The 15,426-nt window shown below is 35.8% G+C and overlaps 1 protein-coding gene across 21 annotated transcripts in view; it reads left to right on the top strand.

Annotated features, from left to right (window-relative positions):
* The window catches only part of CUNH9orf3 (chromosome unknown C9orf3 homolog), a 335,956-nt gene that overhangs the window by 19,781 nt on the left and 300,749 nt on the right, over positions 1-15,426 (top strand). For all 21 annotated transcript variants that reach the window (XR_003048420.1, XR_003048423.1, XR_001517531.2 and 18 more), the window contains exon 2: positions 14,470-15,397. Coding sequence is in view for 10 of the 21 variants with exons in the window: in XM_015594789.2 (XP_015450275.1) it covers positions 14,604-15,397 (794 nt within the window). In the remaining 11 variants the exon portion in view is untranslated. The remainder of the gene's footprint in view (positions 1-14,469; positions 15,398-15,426) is intronic.

Raw genomic sequence — 15,426 nt, 5'->3', positions numbered from 1 at the left:
GGTAAATAACCTTTCTGCCTTCACTGGTCAGCCTCCATGGGCAAGTATGACTTCTTGAAAAAGAAGTAGAAAAGCTGAAATCTTTTTCTCTATAACTGTAATGTGGTCTCTCAGGAACCCTTTTCTGATCACTCTGCTGTAATTTAGTTTAAGTGGCACTCTAGAAACTGAAGCAAGCTCTACTTTGCAAGGAAGTAGCAATCAAAGGGATAAATTCTTTTCTCTTTGAAAATAGAGTGAAATCACTTCCAATCTGGTCTTTGCAACCCAATGCCTGCTGATACTGGGAGCATAAACACATTAGGCACCAAAGAGGAATGGCATCTGGATGCTAAGATGTGATCAGAATAGCCAGAATAAACACAACGGCCATCGGGGAAGCTGAATTCCATCCTATCACATCATGTTGAAGCATAATTCAGTGTATGACTATGTGATACTGATGTGAGTAAAATCAGTTTTTGTTTGCAGTGTTCACATTTAGACCTCCCCCATCCCCTTGACTGGGTATAATATATAAATCAAGCCACAGCTGACAGTGATTTGCTTTCTTTATCCGGGAAAAGGTCTTTGACTCTGATTGTAACTTGGCTTTACTGTGTTGATCTTCATCACAAGCACTTTTTATAATTCCCACAGCAACATTAACTCCAGTTGTTGATTTTTTTTTTTTTTTTTTGCATATACATATCACAATTGGGTCTTTCATTACATGATCACAAATTATATGCAGTCACTCGTATATGCTTCACGAAAGCAGTAAATTTAAAGAAAAGAAAGACTATTTAAAACTTGAGACCAGAGCACAGTTTATCTTATTTACAGTTTGGCTTAAAGATTGGTATTTAAGTTAATATCATACCACATGTGGTAATCCTGCAAAGTGCTACATATTTTTATTTATAGTTAAGGGACTAAAGCAAAATCCCCTTTTCATTATGTTATCTTGCATTATTTACTCCGTGATAAATGACATTGCCTTGTGGGTATGAGTTTTGCAATGAAAGAGTCTATTGTAGCATATATTTATGTGGGGGGAGGGAGTTGTTAGAGTTATGGTTCCAGAGGGGTTTTAAACTCTAAATATCCTGGTACTTGTTCAGTTAAAACATATAGCTTAATGTTGTTTTAACACTGTAGTTTTACTTGAAGTAAAAGAAAAATAAAAAGGAATGAACAAAGGTGGGAAGCTTAAAGTTAAAATGCTAAAAACTAAATGAAATGACTGAAGGCAATTTTAATTTTAAAAGATTAAAATTGTACCAGAGATAATGTGATCTTTTGATTGGCTTGTTTTTGCTGTTTAAAAATGACTTCAACTTTAAAAGTTTATTAACTGTTTAAGGGCACTAGTGAACAATTTCTATCAGATTGGGGAGATATGAATATGAGGAGCTCAAAGAAAAGTTCTGAGGGACTGGAGAGTTTAATAGCTGCTCAAACCTTTGAGTAGAAAACCAGTTCCATGCTATGCCAGTTTGTTCAATATTCATAAGACTTTCTACTGAAGAAAGAGCTAGATATTTTAGAGGGAGGGTTAATCTTTTAGAATATATTTGTTTAGAAATAGAAAAAATAGATGAACAAATAAGAAGACATATCAATTTTGAATAAAGTAGAAATTAGTTCAACCTATACTCATTCAGAATTTTGGATAATTCAACCAGAAATGGGCTACCATTTTGCTAAGTATAAAAATAAGGACTTCCTAACGAGTTAATAAAATAAGATTTTAAGACTAACATATTTGAGGCAAATGTGCTCCTTTAATTTATTCAGCACTTAAAAGATATCATACCACTGTTTTTTGGGCCTCCATTATTTCTGATGAGTAGTCAAGTGTCATTGTGAGGAGAAGCCATCTGTCATTTGTGTCATTGTCACCCTGCATGTACTGTCATTTTGTTCTGCCTGCTTTCAAGATATTTTTTCTTTGTTTTTTAATCAGTTTGATTATGGTGTGCATAGGTGCGATTTCCTTTGCATTCATCCAGCTTGAGTTTGTTCAGATTCTTGAAGCTTTAGATTTATATCTCTCACCAAATTTGGAAAATTTTAACTATTTTAAAATAAGTGGGTTTTGGGAATACTTTTACATTTACCAAAGAAGGTACAAGGATAGTATAGAGTTCCCACATACTTATTACCCAGATTCCCCTATCGTTAACATCTTACATATAATCATGGTGTATTTGTTAAACTACAAAAGTAACGTTGGTACAATGCCATTAACTATAGGTTTTCCATTAATGTTCTTTTTTTTCTGTTTTAGGAATCCAGTGTAGGATAGTACTTTACATTTTATACTCATATCCCTGAGTCTCCTCCAATCTGTAACAGTTTTTCAGAATTTATTTGCTTTTTATGGCCATGACACTTTTGAAGAGTATGGTCAGGTATTTTTTAGAATGTCCCTTGATGTGGGTTTGTCTGATGTATTCTCATGCTTAGACTGAGATAATGGATTTGGGGAAGAATACTATAGAGTTAAGGTGCCTGTCTCATCAAATCCTATCGAATGATATCGATATGACTTACTAATGGCGATAGTAACCTTAACAATGTGATTAACCTTGCATCTGCCACAAGGTCTACTGTAAACTTGATATTTTCCTTTTTCATTCTCTATTCTTTGGAAGCAAGTCACTAAGTATGGCTCATACTCACGGGGAGAGAAATTTCCCTCTAACTCTTGGAAGAGGTAGTATCTATATAATTTGGAATTCTTCCATAAGAAAGATGTATTCCTGAACCCCCATTTATTTTATTTATTCAATCATTTGTTTATACCAGAATAGAGTCATAGATATTTATTTCATTCTTTGGATTCTAATTCAATACCGTCATTATTTATTTTCTTTAATTGTTCCAGCTTTGGTCATTGGAAGCTCTTTTATATTTTTTCCTGTATCCTTTTGAGATATCCCTACTCTTTTTCTGTAACGATTCCTCCCTCCTCCGCCTCCTCTTCCCCTCCCTCACCCTTCGCCTTTGGAGGCCTATCTGATGCTCCAGGCCTATCTTGTATTTTTCCTGCCCCTTCTCCAAAGAGGCCTGGTTCCTTTTACTGGAAAATGGTATTTAGAATCTACAGTCTGAGTGCCGGTTGTTTGCAATGTTCATTATTTTTTAAAGTATTTTTTGCATGGCATTCTCTTTTACCTCTCTTTCCTGGACTTTAATTATGTATGTTAAACTTGTTGATTTTGGCTCAAAAGTACCTGAAGCTCCATTCATTCTTTTCAACATTTTTTTCTCTCTGTTCTTCACATTGTATAATTTCTATATAAATATTTTCAAGTTCACTTACTCTTTCTTCTGTAATCTCTAATCTGTTATTAAACCCCATTCAGTGAAGTTTTAATTTCAGATACAGTATTCTTCAGTTCTAGAATTTCCTTTTTTTAAAATACTAATATCTATTTCTCTGCTGAGTTTTCCTTTTAGTTTATTTATATTACAGCATTTATGCCCTTAACTATAATAGTAATAACTGCTTTAAAGTCTTTGTCTGCTAATTCCAATATTTGGATCCACTCAAGTCAGCTTCATTGATTGCTTTGTTTTTGAGTATGGGTCACATTTTCTTGTTTTCTTTGATGTCTAATAATTTTGGTTTTTATCTTAGATGTTGCGATTGATACTTTATAGAAACTTTGGTTTCCTTGTGTTCCTCGGAAGAGTATTAATGTTTTGTATTAACAAGCAGTTAACTTGCCTGAACTAAAACTTCCAGCTTTGCCTTCCCTGCAGCGAGCAGCAGCAGACATTTCAGTTTAGTTCAGTTCATTTAGCCATGAATGGACTGTTTGGTCTGTCCCGTACTTGCATAGTTCAGTTAGAGACTTGGGCGGTTTATATGCAAAATGAAGCTCTTGCCTTTTCTGAAGTTTTCCTTCTTTACAGCTACTGTCAGTCCTGAACTCTGTTTTCTTATTCTTCAGCTGGTAAGACTGCAGGTTTCAATTTGAATTTTAGCTGCTTGGCATAGCACCAGTTAGGGCCTACACTCAGGTAAAAAACTGTAAAACAGGAAACTCAGTGCTATTCCCTTCTCTCAAGTGTCTACTCCCTACAGTTTCTAACAATTTTTGCTCACTCTCTTGTGCTTTCATATTTTTTCATTGTTATCTAGAGATTATAAATGTTATCAGTGGGAGGGTTGGTCTTATATAAGCTATTACATGATTACCAAAATTGGTGCTCCCCTTCATTTAAGGGGAAGGGCGATATTAATTAAAAAAACAAATAAATGTAAAACTAATGCTGTTGTGCTATGAAGAAGTACATAGTGCTATGGGATCTATTAAGAGGGGAAATTGACTTAATCAGCGAGGTCAGGAAAATTTTCCATGAGGACATGGTGAGGCGAGGGAGAGAATTAATAGGAAAAGAGAGAGTAGAAGAGGATTCCACATATTTTTGAATGAATGAATAATATAATCCAGCTTTCTGTGCATCTTGGTTTATTTCTTGGCACATATTCTTATCCTTTCAATCTTTAATCTTTTCTCTAGGTTTCCGTGATGATGAAAGGGAATCTATAGCTATGATGCCTATAATGTTATACAATTAAGCATGTTCTGAATGGAAACTTCTAGAACCAAAGGACTTGTGGGTATGGACCATTTAAATGGTATAGTGGAGTCCTTGGCCTTCTGGTCAATATGATCAACTTAATTGTAAGGAAATTCCACCCTTCCCTTCAAGTATTTATGAATGCTATATAAAATTATAACTATAACTATATATGTACATATAAACACACACACACACACACACAGTCTTATATACATACACAAATTCAAAGCAAGAAAGAGTTATCCTAGTTGACCAAAATAGAGAGGGAATGTAAAGTTAGTATGATGGACAGGAGTCTAACCTGTCCATCAGGCTTTCACATAGTAGCTGGAGGGGAAGGGGTACCCAGCCATGGACCCAGTACATGTAGAGAACTGAAACTGAGTTAAATGCATCAAGCCAGAAGATATGAGGGAGCATTCCCTATGTTAAATGGAGAAAGAAAATTCCATTACACTGTCCCAACAGAGGCAATACAGTTTGCTTTCTACTCAGGGCTATACATGGAAAGAATACCTGAGTCCTCAGACTGAAGGAGCACACTGAATCTTGAGCTAGTCAAATAAGAATAAATCCACATTTAGACATATTGAGTGAAACTGTAGAATATCAAAGATAATGAAAAATATAAAATCTACCAGAGAGAAAAAAGAGATAATATCAAGAAATGCAGATTAATACCAACCTCTTATCAGCAAAAAGAGATGTCAGAAGTAATATATTCAAGTGCTAAATAAAAATAACTGTCACCTTTTAAGTCTACCTTTTAGTTAAGTGATCATTCAGTAGTGAGGATGTAATAAAGACATTTTCAAACGTGTAAGTATTGAAAAAGTTTACTACTCATAAACTTCTCCCAAAAGAGTTACTAAAGATATACTTAAGTAAAAAGGAAATTGTGGCAGATCGTATTTTCCAAAAATGGCCATAACAATATCTACCATCTCACATACTGTTTTCCAATGTGACTTAGCTAGTCCCCATCAAAAGGAGTTGAAGTCCCTCTCCTTGCATCTGGACTGGCCATGTGACTCTCTTTTGAAACCAACAGAATATGATAGGAGTGATATTATATTGACTTTCAATTCTAGATCAGAAAAAGCCATTCAGCTTTCAACCGATTGTTTAGCGCACTTGCTCTGGTGGCTGCCAGTTGCCATATAAGATGTTCAGTTTTTCTGAGACTTCTATACCAGAGAGGCTTTGTGTAGATACTCTGTCATCAGAAAAGTCTCTTCTCCTGTTGAAAACCACAGAGTGCCATGGTCAAATTCATAAGATGCAGAAGGATTGCCCAGCTAAGAGTTACGCAAATTCCTGACCCACAGAATATAATAAAACGGTTGCTGTCTGAAGGCACAAAGTTTTGGGTTAATTTGTCATGTAGCAATAGTAACTGGAACAAAATTGAATCTTGAAGAAGGGGATGGAATATATCAATCAGTCATGAATAACAAAGCTGGTGAACAAATAAAAATAAGTATTGACTTTTTTTCTAAGTTGAATGAGGGTTGTTAAAAACAACATAATGCTAAGATATTTGCAACAATAATACGGAAGCTGGTACGGGAGCGGGGGAAGAGGAGAGGCTGATAATAAAACTTTGTAGGGTCTTTTTACTGTATTGTTTAGAAGGCTACTAGAGGTTGACTTTAAATAGGCATGTTAAAGAAATAGATTGTATCACTTATGAAATAGTAGAGGAAAAAAGAATTCTCAGAGCAGAAAAGTAAAAGCTAAGAAACAAAATTGTGGTAGACAGAAAATACAAAATAAGTTGGCTGAGATAAGAGCTCTTACAACAGTAATCATGATAAATGTAAATAAATTTCAATTATTAAAAATGATAATTACATATTTTTAAATGCAGTCAATGCTGCTTTAAAAAGATACCCAGGCAAAACAACTCAGAGTGGTTAAAAATAAAAACAGAGGGATAGAAATGATATCAGGAAAAAACAAATAAAAAAAAAGCAGGTATGACAATGTTAATATCAGGAAAAATGGAATTTCTGGGTGTTTTACTCAGAAAACATTTATACATGTGCAGTAGGAGACATGTACAAGGATATTCAATGCAGCATTTTTTGTAATAATGAAAAAATTTTTTAAATGCCAGTTTATTTTTTTTTCATGCTATACATATATATATAATTTTTTTAAACATTTTATTTATTTTTTTATTTTATTTACATTGCCCCCTTTTCCCTCCCTTCTGGTAGCCACTAGTTCATTATCCATGTCCATGAGTCTCTGTTCGTTTGTCCTGTTCATTTGTTGCTTTTAGGTTTATATCCCATATATGTGATATCATGTGATTTTCAACCTTTTCTGTCTGGCTTATTTTGCTTAGCATTTTGCTTATTTCAAGGTCCATTCATGTTGTTGCAAATTGCAGTATTTCATCTCTTCTTATGGCTGAGTAATATTCCATTGTATATATGTACCACAGCTTCTTTAGCCAATCATCTATCATAGGACTCTTCAGTTGCTTCCATGTCCTGACCACTGTGAACAATGCTGCTATGAACATCAGTGTGCAAATATCTTTTCACATATGAGTTTTCAAGTCTTTGGGGTAAATACCCAGTAGAGGGTTTGCTGGATCGTATGGTAGATCAATTCTTAGTTTTTTGAGGAACCTCCATCCTCATGTTTTCCATAGTGGCTGTACCAATTTGCAGTCCCACCAGCAGTGTATGAGGGTTCCTTTTTCCCCTGCATCCTCTCCAACATTTGTTATTACTTGTCCTGTTGATTATAGGTATTCTAACAGGTGTAAGATGGTATCTCATTGTGGTTTTGATTTGCATTTCTCATGAGAAATTCTATGATTTGCCTTTAGGTAGAAGGGAGGGAGTCAGAGAGCCCTTTCTACAGCTGCTGTTTCTTAAGTGCCTTCAGCTCAAAATAATCAATATGTTAAAGCAGCATATTTTGGGGTGAAGGTTCTGAACCCCTTCATAGGCTAGGTTTATTACTGGGCTCTCTATTCCATGCAACTGATTTTTGAAGCATATTCGAGTGAGTGAGGTTCCTTTCAATACCCTTTCTTTGGGAGGCTATATTCCTCTTCAGCTGTTGCTACTATTACTTATAACAATTTTTCCCTGTCCTTTTATAACTATATGTGAATCCCGGGGCTACAATTTGATGTATTTCCAGTAATGATATACCTTCATCTTTCAATCATATTCTGATTAGGAGGAACAGTCATAAGTTATGGTGGCCAATCTGGCAAATAAAGTGAGTAACGTAGGCACAATCATTTACTGTTAAAAAAATGAAAGGAGATTCTAAGGTAATGAAATAAAATTTTGTGCGTGTCATATAAACTGACTTGAGGCCATATAGCTTCTTAAGATAAGCGCTTAAAAGGAGATAGTTTGTTTTGAAAGTAACTACTGGGATGATTTTTTAAAAAACCCATAAAACAATATATGACCCAGTCATTACTTCAGTGTCATAAATGATAGCCTTTATTTATCTGCTTTTTGGATATGAATCTATTCTCTGTGTAAAAGTACTAAAAGGATTATAAAAAAAAAATTAACTTTTTAACTATGTTGATTCTTCCAATCCAAGAACACAGAATATCTTTCCATTTCTTTGTGTCTTCTTTGATTTCTTTTAATAGGGTCTTACAATTTTTATTATATAGGTCCTTCACTTGTTTCGTTAGATTTATTCCTAGGTATTTTATTCTTCAACTGCAAAAGGAATTATTTTTTCCACCTCTTTTTCTGACCCTTCGTTATTAGAGTACGGGAACACTATGGATTTTTGAACGTTGATTTTGTATCCAGAGACTTTACTGCATTTGCTTATTGTCTCTAGTAGTGTTCTTGTGGAGTCTTTAGGGTTTTCTATAGAGAGAATCATGTCATCCGCACATAGTGACAGTTTGACTTCTTTGTTTCCTATTTGGATGCCTTTTATATGTTTCTCTTATCTGATCGCACTCACTAGGACTTCCAATGTTATATTGAATAACAGCAGTGATAGTGGACAGCCTTGCCTTGTTTCTGATCTTAGAGGGAAGGTTTTTAGTTTTTCACCATTAATTATAATGTTGGCTGAGGGCTTGTCGTATATGGCCTTTATTGTAATAATGAAAAATTTTTAAAAATTTAAATATTTATCAGTAAGGAAATTATTAAAGAGTTTGCTTACCTTGGTTCGGTCATCAATTCGAATGGAGACTGCAGCCAAGATATAAAAGAAGGCTGAGACTCAGAAGGGCAGCAATAGAATGAGTAAAGATTAAGAAGAAAGATATGTCATTAGAGACCAAAGCTAAGATCTTTCACACGCTTGTATTCCCAATTACTATGTACAGATGTGAAAGTTGGGGAGTGAAGACGGCTGATAGGAAAAAGAATAGATTCATTCGAAATATGGTGTTGGAAGAGAGCCCTGGACTGCTAGAAAGATGAACAAGTGGATCCTAGAGCAAATCAATCCTCAAACATCACTGGAGGCAAAAATGACAAAACTGAAGTTATCCTACCTCAGGCACACATGAGAAGGTAGCATTCTTTGGAAAAGAAAATAATGCGGGGAAAAATAGAATGCAGAAGGAAAAGAAGACCAAATATGAGCTAGATTGACTCCATAAAATAAATTATAGGCGTAAGTCTACAGGAGCTGAGCAGGATTGTTGAGGACAGGACACTATAGATATGACTCATTCATTCATAGGGTCACCAGGAGTCAGAGTCTACTCAACAGCATTTAACACACATGAGGAAATACATAGATAAATTGTAGAATATTCATATAGGGATACTAAATGGCAGTTAAAAGAAACAAGCTAGGTCTATGTGCATCTACATGGTTATATTTCAAAACCATTAAGTAAAAAAATAAGTTACAGAATATATGTCAGTGTGTCATGTCTAAACAAAATACATTTGCATTTCTAAGATTCTAATTCTGAAATTAGTTTCTCAAATTTCACAGCAGTGAGCAGTGTTCCTATATGCATATGAGTGTCTGAGGAACTGTGCCCAGAAACAGTATACTTCAGCAATAAACTGGCTGTCATTAAGAGTGATTACCGTATCCTAAAGAATGAACAGTTTTAGAAGAGCAGAAAACTGTCTTCCTCTGAACAAGTAATCTGTAGAATTAAATATTTTGTAACTACTCACAGTATGCTCAATACTATATAATATGTGTATATGCAAAATTTTCTCCTCCTGAGTTGTTTTCAAGAAAAGAGATGTGGCATAAAGAGGTACAGGTATACATCCTGAGAAGAAAAATTAAGAGGTGTTTGTAAGAAGATGTTTGTTAAGTAATAACTTTATACTAGAACCTTGCAAGATAGAATCTCTATTCTGTAAATAACTAGATGTTGAAATCACAGATGCCTTCAGATATCAATTCCATATATATTTGTTGAGAACCTGCTATATATACAGGGTACTCTGCTTAACATGGTCATGAACACAAAGATGAATCAGGAGTCCCAAGTTGTTTATAGACCAGAAGAAGATGGCGGTAACTATAAAATGAGGCAGTTAAGGGCCCTGAGAGTGATACACACAGCTTTGTAGCTTGAAAGGAGAATGGAATTGTTTTCTTTGGAGGGATCCAGAATGGCTCTACAGAGGCTGTTTTACACATTTGTCAGTGTGTGCATTTCTGTGTGGGTGATTGAAAGTAGTAGGGCAGTTTTTCTCTGTGATATAGCTCTGTTTAGTATTTGATCCTTTTCCTATTCCCTGCCCCCGCTTAAGAAAAATATTGCTCTATATTAAACCTTTCGAAGCTTTTAATGGTGTTGCTGAGACAATCATTTAAGCATTTAAAATACCACATTTTAGAGGCATAGTGGTTAGCCACTGGAAACTAACCATTGGATTTGATAAAGGGGGGGAAATTTTATGTTATGGCTATGACAGAATGGAAAAATACTTTAGTGAGACGGGTCGGCATTTTAAATTGGAGCACAATAATAGCTAAAAGTGCTGAAGTCAACAGACTGCTTAGGATATGGTTATTATTTGCTGAGAAAGGCCTTTCAAGGTAGCCACCTACACATGTTTGCAACCTCACTGAGTTCGGTTCTTCCCTAAACCTGGTACTGTGACCCCTGATTGATGTTAGTGAGAGTTGTGGACTCACAGAAAAGGGAGATTGAGGTCATCAATGAATCCAAGGCAAGTACAAAGTCAGTGTAATGACAAACAGGTTATAATAGACTTACACATTACATATAACTTAGGTTGGAAACCATGCAGAGGTGATGGTGATCTTCTAATCTTCTGAGGCTGTCTTAAAAATTTTTATTTTTCCCCCAAAGCCGTTACAATATAAGTTGATTCTAGTTCACACAACTTAAAACAAAAAAGGTAGAATGGGGATACAAAGACAGTCTTAAGAGGTGATATTTATATTTGATTTATGACTTGAACGATATGAAGGAAATGGCCATGAGAGCTGGAGGATGAGAATTCTAAGGAAGAGCATCAGCAAGTGGAAAAGCAGAAATGGATGACCTTGGGCAAATTAAATTGCTTTTCCTCTCTGGGCCTCATTGTCTTCATTTGTAAAACTAGAGAGTTGGACTAAGTGAGCCGCCCTAAGGAATTTTTCAGCTCCAAAGCTCAGTGAAATAAGGACTAATTAAAATGGGCAACAGGGCCAAAGTCAAATACAGTTTTTGTTTGTTGTTTTATTGAGATATAATTGACATAACATTGTATTAGTTTAAGATGTACAGCATAATGCTTTGATATCGTGTGTGTGTATCGATATTTGTTTTTAAAGATGACGGCCATGGGGTAGCTGAAACATTGGGAAGATGATGGAGACATGGAAAGGGACAAAATGTTGGCAAGAGAAAAAATGTCAAATGAAACATGATTCCAAATTAGTGGGACAGGATGGTGTTAGGGGGAACACTTCTTTCCCATTTCTGATGGTTCCATTTTCATTTTCTTAATTACCATAACATTCCTATTACTTTACTTCTACACTCAGGGAGGTAGAATGACTTATTCTGGTAAATTTGAGAAGAAGAAACTGGGCATGCTCTGCTCAGTTCAGCTTCTCCCTTTTGTTTGTGGGTAGTAATCCTTACCACAGAGAGCTGTTCTCCTTACTTCTCCAGGCCCTAAGTCTTACCTGGGGAGTTCCTCTTCTGGAAGCTTTGACCTGAGCCAGCATTTGCCTGTGACCCTATGGGTAAATCTGTTGAATTTGAGCATTCGGTTTCTAGGTACTGCTAAACCAGGTTCTCCAGTTTAGTCTTCATTAGTAATAATGGTGATATTTTGGTTTTCTTCTGCCATACCCTTATCTTATTTCTCAGTATGTTTAGAATTTGAATGAGCAAGAAAAGTGCTGTTTATTTGACCCTCTCAAACCCTAAAAGCTGGGATTCAAGGGGAAGGGAACTAGCTTTAGCAAGAAGGGATATTGTTCTCTCTGAATCAGTCTGAATCAGGAAAAGGTAATAATTATGAAGAACTAGAGATACTCGAGGTATGATGGAGCTTCAGAGATTCAAAATCAACTCAGTAAAGTAGAAGGCCAAATAGATGAGGATGATTCAGTAGGCATGGAATTGGAAAGTGAAAAGAAAAGATTTAGCATTGCAACTATGGGGAATATACTCAAGAATCCACTGAAAAGGACCAAAGGATTGCCAGGTAGTGTGACAGACAAGATGATGTTAACAGGCTTGAATGAGTAGAGTTGTAAGGCAGCCTCATTCTCTGTCACTAGGGGCAAAAGTGGTGAAAACTGCTCTGTAGAATATATTTTATTCTTAAGATATATTAATTTTCACAAATAAATGAATAAATCCATTAGGAGTAGACAATGAATGGTTATATCAGTACTATTACAAATGCTAAACTATACTTCTTCCAATATAGTTTAGACATGTGCTTGCTTCGGCAGCCCATATACTAAAAATTGGAATGATACAGAGAGAGATAGTTTAGACAGTCACTAAGTTAACCCTTATCTCAGTTGATTCAGATTTCCATGTGTGTGTGCACGCGTGCAGAGTTTTTATTTTTTTATTAAACAATTTTTTTTTTTTTAAAGAGGCTAATCAACAAATACAGCATGGTAGCAGCCCCAAACACCAGCAGGATGAACTTTTAATGTCCATTGTTTCTCATTACATAGCTATAGTCAGTCACTTTATTGAAGGTTATTCTTTATGTGACAAATTCAATCCCTCTCATGCAGAAAAGAAAATATCCTGGCTTATTTCCTTTCCCCATTGACCTTTGTAGGACCAAAGGGAATACCACCTTCTCCATAAAGTAATTTCAAACTATTCTTTGCATCTCTGATTTCTCTCAATTCCTATTACTCTTAAAAGTCAAAGTGTACATTACCACATACAGTTTGGTAGGGAGAGGAAGAGTAGGGAGCAGGGAAGGATTTGGAGAGGTGTTTGAATTTGAACTGGGTGTTGAAGGAAAATAGAATTTGGCAGGTAGATATGGGAGGCAGGAGCCAGGAGCACTCCAGGTATAGCACATTGCTTAATCCAGAAAGCAAGGAGGTGTGGTGTCTTCAGGGAGCAGTCTGTTGAGCAGGCCCTTGGCTAGAGGACAAGGGACTGCTCCATGACTGGGAAAACAGATTATACAAGGCTGTAGGAAGCCAAATTTCTTTTTTAAGCCAGGTGAGATTTTGATGAGGGAATAGCCTGTGGAGAAGTAGAAAATGAAAATTCAATGGACTTGATTGCTGGAATGAGATTCTAGGAGGAAGGGAAGTAAGAGTCCAGTAGACATGCAGATAAAGTCAGAAGGGAAGCCTGGAAGAATTAAACAATAAAAAGGGAGGGCTCAATTTTACTTGAAAAGTCAAGCAAGTAATCTTTGTAGTTGATAAAAGAATACCTCCTAATATTTATAAATATAAAAATTGTTTTAAATTTATCTACTCTGCTAGAGTTTATTTCTTTTTTATTTTTGGTAAAAGAACAATAAAAGAACAGCATATGCTGAAAGAAATTAGGTACACAACAGGAACTGAGATAATTTCAAATAATTTTTCTTTTAGCCGGATTGCTATTATAAAATAAGAATACATTTTGATTCAGAACTTTTATGAAGAACTTGAGCATTTTATTACAACATCTGTTTCTACATTTTAATTTCTTTCTTTTTTATAGGTATTTGCATACTTTTTTTTTCAAATGAGAAGACCTTTTTGTTTGCCACAAGAAGGCTATTATCCAGAATGTTAATGGGTTTTCAGCTATTAAGATGTAATGATATACCTTGAGTATTTAACTATAAATTTGAAAAATCTCCATGAACAATCTCAAAGGAATACTTAGAATGCACTCCTGGTAAATTGGCTCATTTTCCTGTAATTTACTGGAAGCACTGATATGAGAGTAGTCCTAATGTGAAAAGTACATTAATCCCTGGAGTTACATTGTATATATTAAATTATTACTCTCAAAGAATAAAACATATGAGAACGTTTAGCCTTCATTCACATTTGTTACTTAGACTCACAGTAGAGAAACAATCACTTATCTTTGATGCATAAAATTAGAAGTGATACATTTAATATCTTTTAAAACAGGAGGTACAGTGATGCTCAGTTATGCTTTTACATAACAATTGCTCTTTCCAAAACAGGGACTGTTCTAGTCAGGAGAACAATTCTTCTGGCTTTGTGGAGGCCCTTTTTATTTCTTTGGTAATTGAAATATTTTTAGAAACCCATAATGACGCTTTCTTTGATGTCAGTCACAAAGAATAGTCTGCCTTCTAGCCATGAGCTCCTAACACATTGGGAGATTATTTAAGAAAGTAGTCAATTGTAGGAGCAGCGGTTGCAGGAACATTTAGGGTCTTACTTGGAATTTTGTCTAATTGTGTTTTTCTTCTTTGCCAGGGGACCGAAAGTTGTGGAACCATAATTTGTGACATCAGGTTTTTTTTGGTAAGCAGCCATTTATGATTCTGGATGATTAAGGCAGATAGGAAGCCCCTCCTGAGAGTTTAACAAAGCTCTCAACAACTTACACCATGAACATAAATCTGGACCCTTCTCGAGATGACCTGCCTCTCATGGCCAACACCAGCCACATACTTGTGAAGCACTATGTACTGGATTTAGATGTGAATTTTGAAAGTCAAATCATTGAAGGCACCATAGTGCTTTTCTTTGATTCTGGAAACAAATTCAGGAAAAAGAGTAGTTCCACGGAGGAAACCTGCCGACCAGAATCAAATGAAGCCTGCAAATTTAGGATGCTGGAACCATGCCATATTTCTGTGACAAATACAAGGACCTTCTCATCTAAAATGGGATACAATGATTTTGCAATCTGTGGTAAAGGTGAAAAAGATACTTCAGGTAAAGATGGTAACCATGACAACTGGAAACTGGCTTCTGAGATTTCTAGCTCAAAGTACTGCTGTGACACAGGGAATCATGGGAGTGAAGATTTTTTGCTAGTGTTGGACTGCTGTGATTTATCTGTATTAAAGGTTGAGGAGGTGGATGTTGCTGCTGTGCCAGGTATTGAAAAATTTACAAGGTCTCCCAAGCTCACAGTTGTTTCTGAGCTCAGGAATCAGATTGTACGTGAACTTGTGACTCTGCCTGCAGATCGTTGGAGGGAGCAGTTAGACTGTTATGCTCGCTGCAGCCAGGCTCCTGGCTGTGGGGAACTCCTGTTTGACACTGACACTTGGAGCTTACAGATCAGGAAGACAGGGGCTCAGACAGCTCCTGACTTTCCTCACGCCATAAGGATACTGTACAGAACCAAACCCCAGGGGCGATCAGTTACATGGACCTCAGACCAGAGTGGCAGGTAGGTTATCGGGCACTCTGCAGCCCCCT

Source organism: Pteropus alecto, unplaced genomic scaffold (genome assembly GCF_000325575.1).
Source record: "Pteropus alecto unplaced genomic scaffold, ASM32557v1 scaffold138, whole genome shotgun sequence".
Lineage (NCBI taxonomy): Eukaryota > Metazoa > Chordata > Mammalia > Chiroptera > Pteropodidae > Pteropus > Pteropus alecto.
Note: the sequence above shows the minus strand (reverse complement) of the source record. Positions and strands in the feature narration are given on the sequence as shown.